Raw genomic sequence first — 22439 nt, forward strand, 5'->3', positions numbered from 1 at the left:
ATAAAAATAATGAACAGAACCGGTGACAAAGGGCAGCCCTGCCGGAGTCCAACATGCACTGGAAACAAGTCTGACTTACTGCCGGCGATGCGAACCAAGCTCCTGCTCCGGTCGTACAGGGACCGGACGGCCCTTAGCAAAGGGCCCCGGACCCCGTACTCCCGGAGCACCCCCCACAGGGCGCTGCGAGGGACACGGTCGAATGCCTTCTCCAGATCCACGAAACACATGTGGACTGGTTGGGCAAACTCCCATGAACCCTCCGCCACCCTGAAGAGGGTATAGAGCTGGTCCAGTGCTCCACGGCCAGGACGAAAACCGCATTCCTCCTGAATCCGAGGTTCGACTCGGATGAAATAAACAAACACAAGTTATTTGAATCTGGTGCATCAGCTCAAATCAATGGATCTAAATGGACCTGCATCTTTAGTAGTATCTGAACAATATGTTTCATTAAAACTGTTAGTGCTCAGTCTTCATCAGTCTCTTCACAATGCTGGAAATGAATTTGTGCCTGGGGACGTGGGAGAATCCCTGCATCTGCCACCTCAGATGAACCTGCAGAAAAATACATGACAGATCCTTCAGAGACTTACAGTGTGGCCTTTGCACATGAGTGGCACACAGTGAAAGTTTTCTGGTTCCAGTCAGACGTTTCTGGCTTTCATTAATAATTCTGTGTTTGTGGATACTAAGGGGCATCTCTATTGTTTGGTGCATGGTACCAATCCAGAGTAACCCGTGTTTTGCAAGACGAGCAAAAAAATTTAGATTCGATATACGAGCGAGGTCTCGTAATAGGAGTAGCACGTACACTTTTAATTTGTTTTATTTTTTCTTCATACTGTATTTTGTATTAGTGTAATCATGTTTATATGGATAAGTGGGTGTGGAACAAATCATCCGAGTTTCCATTATTTCTTATGGGGAAATTCGTTTTGATATACGAGTGCTTTGGATTACGAGCACATTGCCAGAGCAAATTATACACGCAGTCCAAGATGTTGGACTTGGTTCTGTTTAAAGTTATTTTGAATTTAATTTTGTTTGTTAACTTTCAAAGCATATCCCATATTTGTACTGTTAACTCACTGAATGCTGTAAATTTCAACAGTATCATCTCAGCTATCCTGAAGGCAGTGATGCAGTTATCAGGGTGTGGCAGGATGTTTACTCACTTACAACTGTCATGCTGTAAGCTTGCCATCAAACACCTGTTCAGCCAGTCCTTCATTAGTTTATCATGTGCTATTACACATGATAAACATTAGATTAACATTAGAAACAATCCTGCACTAACTCCACCTCTGAGCTAACCATCAGACTCGTTGTATGATGTACATGTATGATTTATATGTGAGAGACGTCAAAACAATTTTATCTGAAGAAATGTAAACCTCTCTGGTGTCTCTAGAATTTAAAAAGCCGCCAAACACATTTATGGTGTTCAGGAAAAAACAAGCACCAATTGTTGCGGCTGAGCTACCCAACAGTAACAGCGCACAAGTGAATGCTGTTGTGGGGCAGAAGGTAAGTGTGTGTGTGGTCTTTGTGTCTCAGACGCTCAGTATCACACAAACTTCATCACAATGACAAAAAGATTTTCTTCTCTTATACTTGTTCTTAACACTCAAAGTCCTCACACTTGGATCAGACATTTTCATTCTATTGTTGAAAACAATTCAGAACAAATCATAATTAAAATGGATTTTTAGCATTTCTGCAGAGCACAGATACACTGTGCATTGCATAGCCTGCTCACATTGATGTGGATCTTCATGTATCTGTTAATATGTTATATATGCTCGTGTTTGAGCCTGTAGTTGTGTGTAGTAGTGTGTCGGTGTGTGCGCTGACAGTGTGTTATTGTGTGTCCACAGTGGAAGGCGCTGTCCAAAGAGGAACAGTCCAAGTATTATGAGGAAGCTCACATGAAGAATCTGCTCCACATAATGGAACACCCCGACTGGTCCTCCAGGGACAATTACGTATGTACACTCTGGCTCACACACCGTTCATATGTTTATTTCCTTCATTAGGTGATAAAACACCATCAGTGAAAAAATGTTGATTATATCAGCTGAGACCAGGTGGAAAGTCTAATGTGTTTGTTTTGTGTTTTGTGTAGGGCAAAAAGAGAAAGAGAAAGAGAGTGAGGAAGGCTCCCACCAGGCCTGAAGGTAAGAAAACAGTTCTGTGGCTCCAAGCTTGTTTTCACGTGAAATGTCATGCGACTGTGGAACATAGCTGACTTTTAACATGAATGTAATGACCATCACATTTGATCGAACACTTAAACATTCAGTCATATTTAGCATCAAATACACAAACTAATATCCTGACAAAGTGAACAATAACACTGAGGTACAAGACCTGCTGTTATAGTCACCTGAAGACTGAAGCCTGTGTTTTTACATTAAATGACACAAATAGAAGTTTTAAGTGATATTTTACTTGATATTAGCATCGACAGTATTACTCAGTGTATGTTGTGTTATACTTGTTTGATATTTTATACAGTCTTAATGAACAAATTTTTGTTTGCTTATATTACAGCATCTACATCTAAACCAGAGGAGGTCACACAACAGACCAAACAGCAGTGTGTGACATCTATGCAGGCGCCATTGGTGGAGCCATCATCCTCCCAGCCAGGTGTGATAAAGGAGCCATCTACAATCATAGTCCTGATGACGGAGGCTCCTCTAGCAACAGCATCTGAACCCTCCCCTAACACTGGAACAGTGGTGCTCTTTAACACAACTTTGTGTTATTCTTTACAACTGTTTTATTATTATTTTAAAAAAAAACCTTGGTGTTTAGTTTTCACCTGTGTCCTTATTGGGTCAAAATTATAATTATTAAAAAAAGAAGGGTTTTTTTTCAGTAGGCATGAATTTTTGATTGTGATTGACAACTTTGGTTCTGCTACTTTAATTGTTTGCTATACAGTATCTATGTGGACTGGCAGTAAAATATAGTTTGTATCACTTCAGTTTCAATGACCACATAGGTACTGACATTGTCAGCTGCTGCTATAGTCACAGCTATTTGAGCACCTCCCACGTAAGTCGGTGCGCAGGATGATAAGTCACCACAAAATGATAGAAATTACCTTTGGTAAAAATTAGATTAGATTGGTTTATGACCTATATTGCAACCAGCTACCAGGCGGAGATGGACTTACAGTGGCTTCACTTCTGGCACTTCTGGGAACCGTCACGTCATCTATCTTTTTATACGGTCTATGATGAAAACTAACATTTTGTGGGAATCAGTGACAGGAAGCAAAGTCAAGTAGCTTCTACTTTCTCAGTGGAATACAGACTTCAGCACAGCACAGGGTCAGACGCTATGTGGATTTTTTGAGCAAAAGTCTTTAGGCCTTTCCTGACGGTAGCTTGTAAATAAAGTTCCTATATCGATCTCAGAAAAGAAAGCCAAAAACCTTGAGCTTGTTGAACTACTCCTTTGACACCCAGTGTCTGGGAACTTTTTCCTGGCAAACAAAAGTGGTGTTTAACCTGGATGTTAATGAGAAGGAGAACAGTCTAATGAGCATTAGCAATGATAGTAACCAACACATTCATCAACATAAAATCCAAAGTATAAGAAGAATATTTTGTCCTGACTGTATAAATAAATCATGACTTGTGAATAAAAGTTTTTGTCATGATACTAAAAATGATACACCTTCAATATACTTGTGAATTGATGCATTTCTTTTTTCCTACCACTAGAGGTAGCTTCAACATTAAAATCTGAAAATGGAAAGCTTATTTTGTCCTCAATTTTTCATTTTCTTTGGCCTTTAAGTATGATAATCAATACCTGAATCAGCACTTTAGCGTAATTCTGTTGACTGAAACCTAGGTTTTCTGAAAGATCTGCATTTAAAAATGATTAGCCAATATTTATTTGACAACAGAAATATTTTGTGCATTTTCAGCAAGTCAGTGGAAGAACATTTTAAGGTATCCACTGGAAGAGAATCAGTAGGTGTTTACTTCATGATGTCTGAGTCAGCACAGGAGACTATATATCATTTTATTGTGGAGTAATATTTTCGTTTAATAATGTGATGGTGATGCTGTAAAGCACAACACATACGTATATGGTCCTTTTTACCGTTTATGAAAAAATTGTAGTAGGAACAAATGACATAAACAAAAGAACCTCATAAGCCTGCAACACCTGCAGTGCCTTGCACAGGTAATCCTTTTGGTTTTGGCTGATGCCCTATCCAGTCAATAATGAGCTGCTAATTGGAACACCAATTAGCGCTCTGGCCAGCTGATACTAAAGCTGAAGCAGATGTAACCAGTCAGTTTTCTCTACCAGATCTCCTGTCTGCATCTAAGAAAACATGGTTTTTCAGGATAACAGTGATGGAGCTGAAGATGCTGTAACACACCATTGTGATGCAGAGGCAGGTGGGACCCCTTTACAGAGACAATATCTTGTGGTGTCGCTCTGAATTAGCTCAGTCAGCAGAGTGGTTGTCTATTGTCCGGGAAAGCAGAGTCAAGGTGAAACTAAAATCAAAAACTTATACTTGGGAGTAAAACTAATCTAAGGCCTTTGCATGTCTTCAGTTTTATACCTTATTTTAGAGCCCATTTTAATCGAACGAGAGAAGATTTTCACAAATTACATCAAATGATCAGTTGTATACACAAACAAAATCTTATTCTTCTCTTACTTTGTTCCCAGGTAAGACATGTAGAGAAAGAAATAAAATAAAAGCATCCATTTTAATTCCCCATTTAGCATTTATAAGCAGTTAATACATGTTTATTACACATTAGAAAGGAAAAACAGTAGCCAGCAGTGGTCTCAAATAGAATTTAACCCTGTATTTTTGATGCAAAGACCTACTAGAGGAGCAGTACAGGTGTAATATTTCTTATTAATTGTGTTCAATGTAAATCAATAATGCATGCTTGCTGGCAGCTCGGCAGTGCTTAGCACTGATTTCGCGGACTGGTACACCCAGGAGTAGGAAGGCAGGCAGCTTGGAAGCAATTTTTCTACATCACTGATGATGAGTCCCCAGTGGCACAGCTGCACTTCAGTGGGGGAAGTCCAGTATGGAATGTGTCTGGATTCCTCTCTGTCTAATCTTGTCAAAGCAGCGCTGACTAGAATTACAATATATGGATATGGTAAGACTATAACCTGCACTGAAATATTGTAAGTGCAATTTTGGATTAACTATCAGTTAATAAAATCCTCCTCCTGGTACCAGCTGCCACCTATTTACTAGAGAATATATTTTCTATTAAAATGGCATCATAAGACATATGTGGTGATTTTGTCCATGTGGAGTTAATGTAAGCCCAAACTCATGAACCACCTAATTAACCAGGCAAGCAGGGGTAGAGGTTTACACTCAGTGCAATCCAGCGTACTTGTGTCCTCACTTTCATGATTAAAAGCTGAATGTGGTATAATCATGTCATGCTCAGTGGACAAAGTACAGCACTAACAGCACTAACACTGGCAGGGTGATTCACAGTGGGAGGATCCAGTAGCACAACCCCCAACAAGGCTTTACAGTAAATGGAGATGGACATGTTTGTCTTCCACTGGCACACATCATACTGTAAATCTAGGATGTCCAGAGTGTTCCATTACTGGGTATGTTAGATGGGTTTTATCTCTTGTCTACTTCTACCTCAACTACTGATTTTTTTGTATTTTACCGAGTTACCTCCAGCATCTTTCAAAGAACTTGCCCAAACAATTTTCAGTGAACAGAAAACCTGTTACAGCTGCATTGTATTGTGGATGGAAATGATAATGCACTGATGATGTATTTCTCTCTGTGTGATCATTAAATGTGAGCAAGAATCAAAGAATAACGAACAAAGCTTTTTTTTTTAACCATATTTTGTTGTTTTCAATTTTGACCAACCCCCCAAAAAATCCAGTAAATTTTAACCAGACAACAAAATACTAAAATATAATTGCCTAAATTGCCTAATTAATTTTTTCTTGTGTGCATTCATCAGTTTTATTTAATTGTATTAACAGTTATCAGTGGCAACATATGAGCTCTTTAATTATTTTTTAATATGAGAATCAAAGATATCAAAAAAAACTACAAATGAATCAGTAATTGCAATACTTTTAAGCTGCAGTTCTGCTTTAATGCTAGTGTCTGTATGTCTGATACCATATACTGAGACATACAGAGCTACCACTATACTTATTAGTAATTTATTAATACTGTAAATTTACAGTGTTTTTGCCTGCTCCTGTAGAGGTTGCATGCATCGCAATAGAAAGGCATGTTGATTCACTTTGGCTTTGTTCCTGAAAGCCATTTTTACATTCTGTGTTTTCTGTCAGGCAATCTGGTTTCCACAGATTCATTACCTTTTATAACAAGCTGTCAGCACTATTTATGTAAATGGCTAATGATTTCATCTTTTGCACAAAACTGCAGACATTTTTTATGCTTTCATTTTTGTTTCAGTTGAACAACGAATGGACACTCTAGAATAGCTTTCCTTCCATCTGAGCTCGCCATGAAAAGATAATATAATTTATCAGAATATATAGTAGTTGAAGGCGTCCAAAGACGAATGGCAGCAGAAAAATGCCTGAAGGATGATGATTATGATGGAAATAAAGAACAATGACAAATTCTGAGTTATTTTACATCTCAGGATTACAAACATCATGCCTCTCTTTTGCTACCACTTTGTTTACACACAAAATCAAAAAAGTAAAGCCTTTAAGAGAGAACTAATGAAATAAGAGATGTTAACCTGATGAAGATCAGTGTGATTGAAACAGAGGTTTTTGGACATTTCTGTGTTTTTCCCTCCCCTGAACCTGACTTCCTTGTTTAACCATCTGGCTTTTTCTTTTTTCATATTGCACCTATTGTAGACACTCAATAAACGCAGAATGGTGACTTGTTGTTTGTCAAAACAGCAAATAGAGGTGGAGTAAAGACTTATTTGCGATTGAAATAACTACAGTTTTTGCCTTATACATTTCATATTGTAAATTAGAGCTGCAACATAAAGTTATTTTCATTATTTACTAAACTCCTGATTATTTATTCAATCAATCTTGTTGTCAATAAAATGTAAATACAACAGACTTTTCATAGACAAAGTAGTGACATTAGATAGCAAATGCCCAAAGTCTTGTCGATCTAAACATGGATAGGCTGTGAAGATTAAAGATGAATGGCAATGAATAGCAGTTGTTCAGCTCATTTTGCAGACAAGGATCATTTATGTACAAAGCAAACTTTAAACATATTAAATTATTAAAAGCTACTGCCTCTTATTATGAAACAATCTGCTCTTATTGGGTAAGTGACAACCTCAAATAAGGTTAGGGGGTTAGGTTAAGGGGTGGCATGTTTGCCAACTGGACAGTTTCCTATTTATGTATACTCACAAAGCATGCCTGATCCTGACCTTTTTTTTTCTTTCTTTTTTGAGTTGCTCCTGGAGAAACTGCTGGCTTTTATGAGAACTATTTGCCGTTTTCATCTGAGGCAAATGATTTCAGTAAGCCATGAACTGTAGCTCAAGGCTCCTCTGGTATTCAAGCCTGACTGACAATGACAAAGTAACTTTGCAGCAGATGAACCTCAGTGTCTCCCAGAAACATCACTGAGTCAGCCATGACAGCATCGAGAGGTAAAAAAGACTGAAAATGAGAAATGGAGGGGAATGGAAATCTAAAATATAGAGGTAAGTCAATAAACATATGGGACTGTATAAGGACTTGAACTGTAGATGTAAGTCTTGTGTGAAGAATCTTAGCTCCTCTGACATGAAACATTAACATTTTCAGCCTGTAAGTGTGGCAGAACTGAAGTTTAACCAATGTTAATTAGTATAACTGCAATAGTTCACCTTTGTTATATGATGCTGTTTGAAACAGAGTTTGCCTCTGTCTGAAGCTCCATCAGGCTTTCATTGTCTTCAGGTTACAAATCACTACCAGAGCTTTTTGAGGCATGTTAAACCTGCTCAGTTCAATCTCAGAGCAGACTGGAGAGGTCGCCGATGCCTCGGGTTACACGTAACCTTGACACAGTAGAATACCCAAAGTACTCTGAGGACCTAGGAGGGATGAGGAGATAGTGTTGATTTCTAATTTTGCAGGTACTGTAACAGGACAAATGTAAAATGTGGCCTGCTTATGGCACCAAATGGAAAAGTTAAGCAAGTTAATAGCACTTGAATATTTCTACCAAATTTCATGTCAATCCATTGAGTAGTTGTTGAGACCTTTTGCTAGTTTCATGAAGACGTTAACCTCATGATGGCACTAGAGGAAAAGTCAGGGTTTCACTAGTCATTTGTTGTCTGGGAACCACAAATGGGTGTACAAAATTTTATGCCAATCCATCAGATGTCAAGATATTTCAGCCAGTAGCAAAGTGGTGGACCAACCAGCAGATTGACATTGCCATCCACAGAGCTATGCAGCTTGTATGTTAAAAAAAAAAGGCGGCTGGACTTATGTTATTTGTTTTTGTGATACATCCATCCATCCATCCATTATCTATAACTCTTATTCCTGAACAGGGTCGTGGGGGGTGCTGGAGCACATCCGCTGACAATGGGCGAGAGGCGGGTCACCAGTCTATCACAAGGCTGACATGTAGACAAACCACCACAAACATTCACACTCACTCCTACAGGCAATTTAGAGTCACCAATCAACCTAAGCTGCATGTCTTTGGGCTGTGGGAAGAAGCCTGTGGGAGAGAACCCATGCAGGCACAGGGAGAACATGCAAACTCTGTGCCACCCTTTTGCAATACAATATTTCTTAAAAATAAATACATTAATTACTGCAGTTAAACCCACTAAACCTCTCACTCTAGATTCCCAAGTCGTCCTGCTGATCATATTTATTCTCCTTTTGTTCCACCCCTTATCCCTGCACCATTATCTGTTTAATCATTTTTGCTTGTCCTTTCACCCGTCTCCCATCTTTTATTCATTTTGCCTGTAAATGAATGACAGAGGCAGAGACAGACAGAAAACAGGAAATGGACAAAGGGAATTAATTTAGGGGAGAGAGGGATCGCCAGATGGAGGAAGACGTATTTCATTGATTCCCCTTAAAACAATACAACTGAAGATGTGGAAGAATTTCAACTGGTATGTCTCCCTGTTTCCACTTGCTTGCAGCAGTGGGCACACCTCACATGTCTTGTGCAGATGTCAGTCCCACATTTGTCATTCTTCACCATACGTCCTATTGATAAATGGTAGCGGCAGGAAGGAGACATAAAGCATTTTAACAGTCATTAGCATTTTTCTTTCTTTCTTATAGAAACATAATTATAAAAACCTCTCACTTTTAGCATGTTTTATATACTGGTGCTCTTACCCCTAGAGAAATGTTTGGCAAGTTTGAAGAATAATGTAATGTTTAAAAAATATGAGCCTCTGAGGCCTTTGGAACAGCACAAGAGCATAAAAGGCAAACACGCGAATGCACTGCTGTGTTTGTTTTATTTATGAGAGCTTAAACTTAGTTTTTAAACTATTGTAAAAATCAATAACTGACCACTAACTTGGACAGTTTATCTCACTTAACCCAAAGACCCATACTACTGTCTATGCCTAATGGCCTAGGGCTGTTTAAACATATACAAGATGCTAATGAAGTAAAGTACAACACTCTACATTAAAACACTGAGTAAACACAATCTAATGTGAATGGTGACCCCTTCACTGCTGACCACATTCTAATCTATAGCAATACCACCATCCCATTAACTTCAATTTATGTTTGAGAGAGACTTTAACTTCTAGATAACCATCTTTTTTTGACATTTTCAACTTCTTTATTTTTTTTGGTCTATATTGTTTGTGTTGTGTTATGGGGATTTATGTTTTGAATAAGTACCTAAAGGCATAATGAAATCAAGAAAACTGAAAATTATACTTAACAGTGATCTGGTAGCTGCTTTTTATCCACGTTATATCAAAGTGTAAACAAAGGACCAAGGCAGGTGACAGGAAAAGATATGTGTGTTAAAGCGTGGTCCTGAACTTACGCTGTTCATCTTCATTAGAAACAAAGATAAAACATTTAATGAGAAGGTGTGTCCAGACTTTTTGACTGGTAATTTATGTCTGCCCCAAGAACAGGACAAAGGTGGTGGGAGTCAATAGATAAAGGAAAGAAAAAATTTCAATCCACTAATGTGACATCCACTTCTTTTTTTTTAAGTTTATTCTATTGCTCCCATGCAAATGTAAGTTTGTTTGTGTTCCTCTTGTATATAGGGGGCATTAGGGAGCAGAAACAGAAAACATGCTTTCGTGGAGAGGCTAAACATCAAACTTACAATATTCAGGGTGCGGGATAGAATTAAAGCCAGTGAGGCTTTTCACAGACTGCAGAGCAAACCAGCTTTGTTGAGTGGCAGGACTTTGAACATGTTTACACCCCAATTTGCCTGTAGTCTACCTCTCTGAGTCAGAAAATGGGTCAGCAGAATAAAGAAGGTTAAGAGAAAAGAGGTTAAAGCAGAAATGAATGTAACTGAATTACCCTTTACTTGTAGTGCCAATATAAATTTTGACATAAATACAAATAACTGTCAAGTATACATAATCATGCATAGAAAGGGTTTAAACAGTGTAGATACTACAAACCTACCAGTATTTCTGTGTAAACTTTATTATTAGAATGAATATTTCTATTCATAACATTTGAGGCTACAGTTACTGAAAAGTACACCTCTTTAAATTCAATGAAAGTTTTGATAAACAGATTGAATACTAAATTCAGATTGGATGGAATCTTGTCAAATCCCAGTTGTACTGTGGTACTGTCCATGTCCCCAACATGTCCTTCAAATTAAAAGACAAAAAGGTTGAAGGTTAGTGGATGAAAGGAACTTTTTTTTTTTTTCTTACAGCTGGATGGTTGCAGCACTTCAGTCATGCAGATGACAGCTTCATGGATGTTCTACATGTTCCCAGTGTTGTCGCGCATTGTTTCTGACTCAAACAATAGAGAATATAGGGACCCGGATCAGAGGTTGCACAAGGAGAGAGACAAGCAGATGCTTGGAGGGAGAAGTCAGTCGGTAACACAAATATTTATTGAAGGATTATACAGTATGCCTGAGTACACAAACGCACATGTACACACACAGCCGCCTGCACACCTACACACACACAGCATATCACTCAGGAGGATCGATCCTGACAAGCATATCTTTAGACTCTTAATTCTCCAGAAATCTGTTAATAAGTGGAAATAAAGACTTGATTAAAAAGTAACTAACCCAAACTTATTCTAATTGTACAACACTCTTGAGATTTCAAAACAGAGAATGAGAAATGTCCTTATTAAATATTATTCTGACAGATTATTCCAAATGTTACAACTATAACCTTTCTGACTTGCAACCACCTCCATGCTGAGTCAAGTATGCTGTGCCCAATCCAGACTCAGAGTGCCTCCTTCCTCATTTTACCAACTCCTTGGGTACCACCAGTGAGTGGCGAAGCAGGTGATGCTTATTCTGATGCTGTTATGACCAACATAACCACTGTCTGGCATCCGTTCTTTACAGCTGCGGCAGAGTTTTTCAGCAAGCTCTGTTCAGAGTTCGTGGTTTTGTCAGGATACAAGAAAGTCCTGCTTAGAGGTGCAAGTGGAAATCAAAACCACCAAACAGCAGCTTCCTCAGATGTGACAATTTGCTGTTTCTTCTCTCTTGTGTTTCAATATAAATTTGATACGTTTGTGTGTGCAACTGTTCCTCTGCCAACACAAGCAATTTGAAGCTGTCACCCGGGGCTCTGGGAAGTAAGGATGGGAACTTTTCTCTATTATCTGACATTGTATGCATACATTAAAAATTACTGTAATTGTTTTATAAAGGACAGTAGTCATCAGATGAAAATAATGAAGAAAGAGGAAAGAAAGTGAAAAGCACTGGTCACAACCCAGTCAAAACAAGATTGAAAACATAGAGTACACAGTATATCTGCAGCTCTGTTTGATATAAAGCCATCTCTATTGAACTTTTCTTTTAAGATGCAGCTTGATCTGTAGGGGAGTCTTCTCAAGATCCTCCACTTTTAAATCATAGGAGAAACCAAAAGATTTTTTTCTTGTACTGGTCTGATGCTGAGCTCTTTGGCCAACAGAGACATGAGGCCTGAGGTTTGCAGGTAGACATGGAGGGCTGAGGAGAAATCAATAAGACAACAGCCCTAACTTTTTTCACCTTACAAGTACCTGGCATTTTTTAAAATAAAGTAGAAGGGACCTTTATTGCTAAAGTAAAATATTTTCATCCATTTAGGGATCTGGATAATTTGCATATGTTTGTTTTATCTTGCTATGAATGTTGGAACGTTTTCTGCATGTGCTGGTTTTAACATTTTCCACAGCAGCCAGGATAAAAGACAATATTTCCCCAGTTTCTTTCATTTTATATAAGTCAGTATCAGTTATCTTCTGTGGAACAGAGGGTGAACAGCCTAACCGTATGTTGGAAAGAGGACAGCCCTATAGATATAAAATGTTCTTTTAAATTGTTAAGTGTGTCTAACTTTGTTAGAGATGTTAATGCTAAGAGATAAAAAAAAGTGACAAAAATTGTACTGCGTGCATCCAATTACAGTAAGCTCAAACAGAAACAGTTCCAGGTCTTGACAGAGATAAGGTAGGAACTCTGTTGGTGTGTGGCTGCATTTTACGGACCAGACCATAATTACTGATAGGCCTCTGTCATATTGTATGACAAGTAAGTCTGTATACCTGAGCTCTAAAATGCAACTCTGCTGTTCCCCTGCACAGAGAAAAGAAATTGCCACCATCAGCTGATTTTCAGTTTCATAGCATTGGCAAATAGAAAAATAATTTATTCTAGCAGAGTTGAGCAATTACTCAATGTGTAATAAAAGATGCAACAGTTTTTATGTTGACTCTGTTGCTCTCTGTCTCATATTTTAGTCTGTGGGTGCAGGTGGAGAGATTGTATAGGACAGGCTGTCACATTCATCGTTATGCAGCCCTGCACGTTTGTGAACTCACACAGCCATTCCTAGCACTCAGAATATATAAAGCCATAGTCCATGAGTGCTCAGTCTGCCAGTCCAGCATTCGTACATTAGAATTCAGCTGTTGCTGTCAGCAGTGGTGAAAGTTTTTCCACTGAGGAAAGCCAGTCTCCTGCACTGGAGATGGTAGGGGGTGAGATAACCAGGTTAAATACCATGAAATAATGAGGTTAAAATGTATTCTTTACCGTCTTACATCTGCCACATGTTTAGGCCAGTATATTCTTAGATCTCTTCTAGTTATTTTGCAGATTTTATGTGTAAAAACTAGATGTAGGGCTGCCTTCCCTTCCCCTCTCTGAAGAATGTGCAGCACGAGAACCACAAAACATATTCTAAAACATTTTTCTGCCTAATACGAGAAGACAAGAACTGACACTTGGATTATTTTGTTCTGATGTGTCAGTGGGTAGCAGTTCAGTAACTCCCCATGTGGTAAATATAATTGTAGAAATTAAAAGTTTTTGTTTTGATTGCCTCGAGCCTTGCACCTAAGTTTGTGTGCTGACCCATTTGCTGCATTTCTCTTCTTATCTCTGAATTTTCTTTGCACTAAGTGCCAGTGTCATAGAAGCCAGAGATGATAGTGAGCTCATAGCCCCATGAGTTTTGAGGCTGAGTGCACAATTCTATCCAGCTGCTTCCTTTGCCGAACAGTGGAGTTGCCAAACCACACTGCAATAGAAACTGTAAGCTGCTCTTTGCAAATGCAGCATCTTTATTGTCAAAACACTCTTTTTTTTTTAGCTGGAGCAGGAGAAGATTGTTGTTCCATATGGTCAAGGGTAAACTGGCAGCAAAAGGCAGCTCGGGATTGTCATAACAAGTTAAAGCTACAATAAGTAACATTTTTCAGATTTTTTTTAATTAGAAACATGAACAAACAAACTTATCTTAATGGGCAGAGTTGTTGCTGAAGGCTCCTGGGCCCCATACTTACCAAACAGCCAAAGGTTTCTGACCAGGATAACACTCTCATCCAAGAGAAGGCCACCCTCAGGAGTGGGAGCTCAAAGCTGTCAATCAATACATGAATGCACTTCGGCTCTACTGACATGATGGCAGGCTGGCAAGGTGCTGATTTCAGTGTTAGCTGAGACAGCTACACGAAAAAGAAGGTCAAGAAATGAGAGTTTTGAAGAGAAGGAAGAAAAGAAACCAACACAGTTGGATTCAGATCATAGCGTTATATCGGCGTGGCTTTCAGCAGATGGAGGGAGTTGACAGAGAAGTGGGATTTACAGACAGATGTTGATTTGGCACCGGAAGTTGCTACACAATTGTGTTGTTTTACAGTAGATATGAAGCAGGGCAGTTGGATCAGTGAGTTACAGTAGGTTGTTTTAATGCCCACCAGCTGAATATGTTTTAGTCTCCACTAACTTGGTGATTTATTCCCCAGGAGTCTGGCGCCTGCTACAGCTGCAGTGATGTTACTTTGCTGTGGGTCACTCTCTTCAGTTCCTGCAGTGATGTAGCTACACTCGACAGTATGATTTATTCAGTCCTAGACATGTTTTCGAACAGCATGTGTCCCATATGTGATAGAATGGCGAAGTGTTTTGTTTTTGCGATGAGACCTTTTCAGAGCACCCTCGTTCTTTCTCTACTCACGTACACAAACTGTGCTGGCTGTAAATGTGTTGTGTCTGCCTGTCCTGCAGTGGAAGTTGCTATACAGCTGTGCTATGTTTACTGTAGACAGGAAACAGGGTGGTCAGGTTGGTGAGATACATTACTTTAATGCCCACCAGCTGAATGCTGCCTGCTAACTTTGTGAATTTCTCTCCAAACTGTGACACTGTGTTACTAGTTTTGCGTTCATGAAGGGTCAGGTAGAGTGTGGAGCAAATTGGAGTGAGGGCTAGGCGGAGCGGAGGCGACTGATTCTATAGTCTGATGCTCAGCAAAAAAACACAATCTGATCATTTTTGCATAATTTTTTGCTCCCAATATTTGTGTGTGTACAAAGCAAAAATGTAAACTTGGATTAATGTAGTGATTACCTGGTTTGACTTAACATATAATTAGCAATTATATATTTCATGTGCATGTCCTATTCTTTTGAATTGTGTGAATAATTAAAATCTCTTCATTGTTGCTTTCTGAGGCCTTGTCTCTTTTCACTTTCTCTCCCATAACTGTGGTGGGTCCTTAATCCAACCTCTCCATGCAACAAACTGCCATAGTGACAGACGTGAGAAGCAAAGGCCAGCTAACAACAACAAATTTACATGCAGCTGCTAGAGGGTATTCATAAGCCACAGCTTGGCAAGGAACTACTCTATTGCACTATCTAGGGAAACAAAAAAGAGGGAAGTTTGTCTTAAGTAGACTGGATTTTTAAAAGATACTGAGTCATTTTACCTTAGTGGGACTGTTGGAGTTTCATTTGAGCCTTAGTTGAAGTTTGGAGTGCATTTTTGCAGGGTATGAAGGCTGAGGGAATTTTGTTCATTATTTCTTACAGCATAGTTGCATTCAGGATGAAAAGCTTAAGAGTGTGGAGAATAGGAATAGCTATGGCAACCAAGACCATAACCTCACGTATATGGGCAATATTGTTTTAGGACCAACTTGAAAAATCCCAAGCCTATCCATAAAGATGTGGTTGTGATATCTGTAGTGCATAAACACCAACTGCACACTCACGGAACGCATTTGCATCTGTTTGACGAGTGATATAAACAGAAAGTGACCTGTGTGAGACCTGCTGCAGGAGCTGTACCTTCTTTAAGTGAAGGCATAGAGCTATTGCTAGATCTGAAATGGTTCAGTTCACAGGGACATGTCTTCCCCTCAGTTCATACCACTTACATGTAGAGAAAATATACTGTACATCACATTTGTGTCCATTGTACAACCTTTAAAAGATGCTTCTTACTCAGTCTGAACATGCTACTGGTTCTTTTTAGCATACAAATGCCCATTGAGAATTGAAAATTAGAGGTTTGCATAATTTAATATACCTGTAGGGTTGTGTTGGTAGAAGGATATGGGTTAATTATGCATTAATGCCCTATAAATTAAGGTCTATTTCACAGTGAAGCCATAAAATGGAACATTTTTACAGTACTGCACTAGCTCTTTATTGACAGTAGGCAGGCCAATTGCCTTTGGATAGAGCAGAGATTAGACAAAGCTCACAAGGCCCTTATTTCTATTAACATTATCTTAAATCAAAGTACAGTAAGTAAGAGAGGCTAGATTAATTATGCTAGATCCCCCCCACACACACACATACAGTATATATGTATATATAATTGCATATGTTGCATAAGTGTGGCATTTTTTTTTTGTTTTTTGTTCATGTTTAAGTGCATCTTTAGGCCTGTGTGTGGTTGTGTGAGTGCTTCTGTGAGATGCATAGATTGGAGATGGTTAGAGATGGTGCTGTCATGTTTGATTTTATGGAGTAACATGCTTGCCTGCTTCATCTCATAGATCATATCAGAACAAACCTCCCACATTCCTCCAATTTTCAGCCTCAATGCATGTGCTTCTCAAAGCTCTAGGCATGTAAAGTGTGTGTGTGTGTGTGATATTACTTGAGCGTGGTTCACAAGCTACCATAACTTCTACAGTGTTGATTTGTTCAAATTAAAAAGAGAACAGATAAAGAAAAATATAGTGTGTCCAGGGGACTTAAAGTGCCTCTAAGTCTTCAAGTGGACAGATACGTATAGCAGTCCAATGCTGCTTTTCACATATAACAACTCATTTATCATCTCCTTCCTCTGTGTCTGGAGGGGTACAAGCACACTTAACCATGTTGGCATGAATTTCCACACCTGGATACAGAGCACTTAGAGTGCAGAAGAGAGCTGACAATGATGATAGGTGACACTAAACACTCACTGCACACAGCTATCACACACAGTGAACCAGTGGTGACACATACCCCATTATTCGTGAGATGACAGGAAAAAGTGACAGAGAAAAGACAGAGAGATCGAGAGTGGTTGTAGGGTTGTAAACATTGGGTAAACACTTGTCTTGTGTGAGGTGCAAAGCGTAGTGCAGCTTCTACAGTTGCATTAGTGACCCCAAGAAAAGTGACATCAGAGACACACTCAGGCAGTTGTACTCTCGGCAATCACACTCTCCAGCTTCACCAACCCACTCTCAGTGTTGAATCTGTATCTGTATATGAATCCTTCGACACTGTATGTCATTCAAAACTAACATTTCTGTCATGTTAACATGTGGGTATGGTGGCATTTTCCAGAACTGTCGATACTGTGTGTGCATGTCTGTCTCTGTGTGTTACATTTGTATTGGACACGGAGGCAGCGTAGCAATTAACATAGTCCCAAACACTAAGTAGACAGGAAGAAGAGAGTGACACGATGTTCAAGCCCAGCGCAGCACATCTCATTATCTACTCATTTTGTCAGGATGGCTACTGGTGGGGAGTTTGTGAAAAAAGAGCAGACAAAGAGGGGCTGGGGTGGGTGTGGGTTTGTTATACATCGAAAGACAGGAAAGAAGAGCAAGAGAGTAAAGCTCACTGAGATTACAGAGGTACAACCATAAAAATAATTGAGAAGGAAAGGGGAGTGGATGGAGAAAAACAACCCAATGTGTTATACAAGCAATGAAGGAGGAGATAAACAATGCAGAGACATCACATTAAGCAAAGAGAGAGAGCCGCACAAAGGATGGAAAAAGAAAAGACACATGAAGACAAATTGCAGTACAGCTCAGTTACCTATGTGGTAAACAGTGCAGATATAGATATTTGTACTCAGTCTATGTCTTTCTGTCCTTCCATGGGGCCAAAGAGCCCACCAGTATGAAACGTTTGTTTACACAACCCTGTCTCCTAAGTAACGAGTAAACATCCTGTCCATCTACAACAAAAGGTTCTGGAATCCAGAGCATTTAAATGCAAAGTAGCGTGATGTCAACCTACAACAAAAGGTTCTGGAATCCAGAGAAATAAGGTGCAGTTGGGATGACATTGTCTGTAGGCCAACCAGGAAGTTCCAAGGTGCAGTCGGGATAACATTGTCTGTAGGCCAACCAGGAAGTTAGCATCACCCTGGTTAGTGCACGAGTTATAAAGTAACAAGGCTGTGAAGGTGGACTGGTGAGTCGATTAGTCTCCCTGATGATGTGTAAAATCCCAGAAAGCCTGCATAGCCTCATTTAGTCACTTTTTATCAACCAACATTTTAAAGACACATATAAGCATTAAAAATAACAAGTGGGGTATTTACTGACATATTTTATTTCATAAGACAAAATGTGAAAATGTATTAGAATTGTGTTAACCACCAAACATATTTCAGGCCTCTAACCAAAGTCCCGTTGACTTCAGGGTGAAGAAATCAGAAGTGAAAAAACATTAACTCACTTCTGGGTTTTGGGACTCACTGCTACAGGACTCGATGAATGGACTTTTACCTTCAACACTTATGACAAAGGTCTGTGCCCTGCCTGGTTAACTAGTAACCATGACATTTAACCATATACCTCATGTGTTGACATTGTTACAATAACCATCATTTGAAGGTCATTGTTTGTTGAAACATTCAAAATGAATGTTTTGTGTAATATGGTGCAAATCGCCAAATAAATAAGGACAGGGTTAGTTTAGCTAAATACATATGTTGAATGTATGGTTCTGATACACAATGTAGTAGTGTATATTGTAGTAATGTCGTTGTGTATGTAGTAATGTATTCACAACGCTGTAGAGTTTTGAACCTACTGTAAATCAAATGACTGTATACCTGATATTAACAAATGGGTATGGACCCATAGGTGTGATTTTGGCTACTGAGCTGTTGATTGAGATTCTTCCAGATTGTTACCTTCCCTTCAATCTCTGTGTTGTTCCTGTCTGGCTTACTTCTGGTTGCTGACTACCCACCTTCACCACCTCAGCACAAGCCCATGGGCTATAAACAGTGACAACAATGATCTACAGCACAGCTTTCATATTCTAGTGGAGATTAATCACAGAGTGTGAACTCGGTTCTATGGATTCACCCTCTGATGTGCACCCCCCCCCCCCCCACTTTCCATTATGTCTTCCCTGACTGTCAGTCTAACTTTGTTGCTTTTCCATGCAGATCAGGAAGTAAAACTAAAGCACAGAATGACAAAAAGGGTGAATGTGACTAAAGGTGGTGATGTGCACAAACTCTGAAATGGGCAGGAGCAAGATTTTCTTAAAGGGGAACATGCTAACTGACTCAATGGCTCCTTTGGATAATTTTATGCTTTGGGTTCTAAACTATTGCAGTTTATTACTTTTTACTGACTCCTTTCATGAATCCAAATCATAACCCAGAAGCCATAATTAGAAACCTTAAAAGGGCACCTAAAAGAAAATCGAAAGAAAGAATTGTTATACTATATTATGCTATGCTTACCTTACCTTACTGATAGTAGGCATGTAGTATTAGCATGATTTAGTTTCTCTGTGGAAAAGAGAACACATTTCTTCTCTCCCTACAGTATGAATATGCTGTCACAAACCTTTGAATTATAAACACAGTACCAGGAAAGCATCAACAGGAAAAATTTAACATGCTGAAAATTAACAGCCATCAAAGCTTGACAGAAACGGTGCTACTGTGACTTTTGTTCTTTATTTTTAAAGCATGCACAATTCATTAATCTATAATATACTGTAAATATGCTGCTGTCAAAGTTTAGATTCCAACAATGTACTGTTAAATGCTACTGAAGGAAACATGTCCAGTATCACTTTGTAATTGCCCTTGTTGAAATGCAAACATTCCTGCACACACACACACAAACAAACACATCCCTCATCATTATTGAGAAACTAAAACACTGTGCAGAGGCGTAACGAGCAGTTAAACAGAGATGAGGCAGGCTGCATCGTTTCTGATACAGATGGCTATCTGATTTCAATACTGATTAAGACAGGCTGCCATTTTTTGTTTGTTTATCATCATTATGTGAATTGACAGGGTCCTGGCACTGTTTTGTTTCCCCCTTCTCTCCCTAAAGTTGACAAATTTGCTCACTGTTGCCAGACATGTTTTGTTGCTGTCACTTCAATCAGCTTGTGGTGGACTTCTAATGGTGATTCATGAGTAACTGCACTCACATAAAAGAGTTTTAGACAGCTCTGGATTACACTGAAAAGCACTCTGCAAGTAATGCTAGGTTAAATACCACAAAATGTATCTTTTTCTAGATAAACATTTGCTCTCAGAGCAAGAATGAGAGAATATAAAAAAATAAAAGTTTGTGGACAAACTATAATAGCATAATGGCAGCATTATATATTTGCCGTTAAGAGTGTGGATATACAATAGCCAGGCGTAAAAAGCTGCAAATTATGTACTTACAGATAAATGCTGTTATATTTCCATTACTGTCAAAATCATTAGGCAGCCCTAACAATGACAGAGCAGTGTTTTGAATCTTTTTGATGTGATGAACCCAATATTATGTGCTGCAGTAGGCAGCTAAAACCAAATAACTCTATGAAAAATTGCTAAAAGAGGAACGCTTATACAAATAAAGAGTGTACCTAGAGACATTATTTCAGACCGTCACACATCAGTGGGTTGCCTTGATGAGTTGGAGTATGTCACATAAATACAGTAAAGTAATACATTTTGCTGAAGAAAGATCATAGAATGATTATAAAATGTGACACCCCTTAGATAAATAGATAGATAGACAGACAGACAGATAGATAGATAGATAGATAGATAGACAGACAGACAGACAGATAGATAGATAGATAGATAGATAGATAGACAGACAGACACACACACACACATACACACATATATAGGAAATATATTTCTTCAAATATACCAGCAAGCCAGATCCATTTGTGGACTTGACTCTTTTATGGCTTCATTTTCCAGTGTGGGATTATTTTGGTTGTTTATTTGTACCAGAGACACACAGAGTTGCCGTGGCACAAGCACCTCTCTGTTATAAAGCAATCTTCTTTTTAGATAGGTAGAAGTTTCAGATGTGAAATATTGTGCTTTTTTTGAAAGAGAGAGAGCTTTTAAAGTTACATTACCCAGAGCAGTCTAACACAAGATGTTCACTTCAAGCACCAGAGAGTCTGTTTTCTTGTTATCCTTCTATGTGTTGCTTCTTCTCTCAAACAATGTAAACAGTCTCTATACTATTCTTGTAAACATTCAGACACTGAAAGAGCTTTTAACTTTACTATACAATTCTTAGCAACTATCTTGTGGTTTTAGGAAAGTTTGCAAAGTGGAGTAGACCACAGTGGTAATTCAGTAATTTAATTATTAATATTATTATTATTATTATTATTATTATTAAGTTAGAAATTGAACAACTATTTGGATTAAGATTGGATAAAATAAGAAAAAAATAAATTCACTTAAGTTGCAAAGTGTCATAATGGGTTTCTAAAAAGGGTTACCTTTAGCTTCTGGTCATCGTCAGTGACACATGCTATGATTCTTCCTGAGAAGCTTTTCTGTTTTAGAATTTTCAAACAGGGCACTATTTAAAAAAAATGCAACACATTTTTCATAGAATTTTAAAATTTCACCAGCAGTATGAGAAAGCTTTGTAAATGTATCCCTCTGGCCTTTAAATACAGTGAACATGGTGCTAAGTAAGTCCTTGAGTTATCCTTGAGTGCTGGGCCCGTTGCTGAGCATTTCTTTTTTCCCCTTTAAAGGTGAAGTGATCTCTCTAACTCACCTCATTTCTTTGGAGCCATTTTATCCAGCTGAGTCCTGGGGTCTTTACTTCTTTATGCTCGTCCGTTTCTCTCTCTCACTCCCTATAGTTGCTATTCCCTTCAGTAGTGGTGAGGATCCCAGAGGTAGACTGTTGGATATGAGGAGGTCTTGCGTGGTAATGGCCCATTACAAATCATTTTTCACACACAGTGTCACTGGTTGCCAGCCAGTCCTGTCACTCAGTCACTCTGTCAATGAAGCCACATAATCAGCAGAAAATAAGCCATTCTACGGTGAAGCTGCTCTTCCACCGTGAATCTTACACATAGTTGTAAATTGCTCACACACAAAAGTAGTGCACACACTCTACATTATTTCCTCACCTCTCCTCCATTATTTTGTTTCAAATTAAAACTAAAGTATCCATGCACAGGGATAGCTGAAAGTAAAATCATATGTTCAGTGGAAGAAAACCTTCTCTCCCCTCCATTTCATTTTGGCTTAAGGCAAATATTTACCTACACTGCAGTTTATTTTTAATGAGTGCTATGATAATATCATATAATTTAAACCTTAATCTAATTTAGGATGTTATAAGATCATCAACAACCCCCACACATGAATTATTTTCTTTATCAATTATTCAGTTGTTCCCCTGTGTAAAATGGGAATCTTTACATGCTTC

General features: G+C 38.7%; 1 protein-coding gene across 1 annotated transcript in view; it reads left to right on the plus strand.

The window, feature by feature from the left end:
- Positions 1-1423: 1423 nt before the first annotated feature.
- LOC109965635 (matrix metalloproteinase-17-like) overlaps positions 1424-22439 on the plus strand; it is a 164999-nt gene continuing 143983 nt past the window's right edge. Inside the window, exons 1-4 of the mRNA XM_020609821.1 lie at positions 1424-1530; positions 1881-1988; positions 2129-2180; positions 2557-2747. Coding sequence (XP_020465477.1) covers positions 1441-1530; positions 1881-1988; positions 2129-2180; positions 2557-2747 — 441 coding nt within the window. The 5' untranslated portion in view covers positions 1424-1440. The remainder of the gene's footprint in view (positions 1531-1880; positions 1989-2128; positions 2181-2556; positions 2748-22439) is intronic.

This window comes from Monopterus albus, unplaced genomic scaffold, assembly GCF_001952655.1.
Source record: "Monopterus albus unplaced genomic scaffold, M_albus_1.0 scaffold102.1, whole genome shotgun sequence".
NCBI classification, from domain to species: domain Eukaryota; kingdom Metazoa; phylum Chordata; class Actinopteri; order Synbranchiformes; family Synbranchidae; genus Monopterus; species Monopterus albus.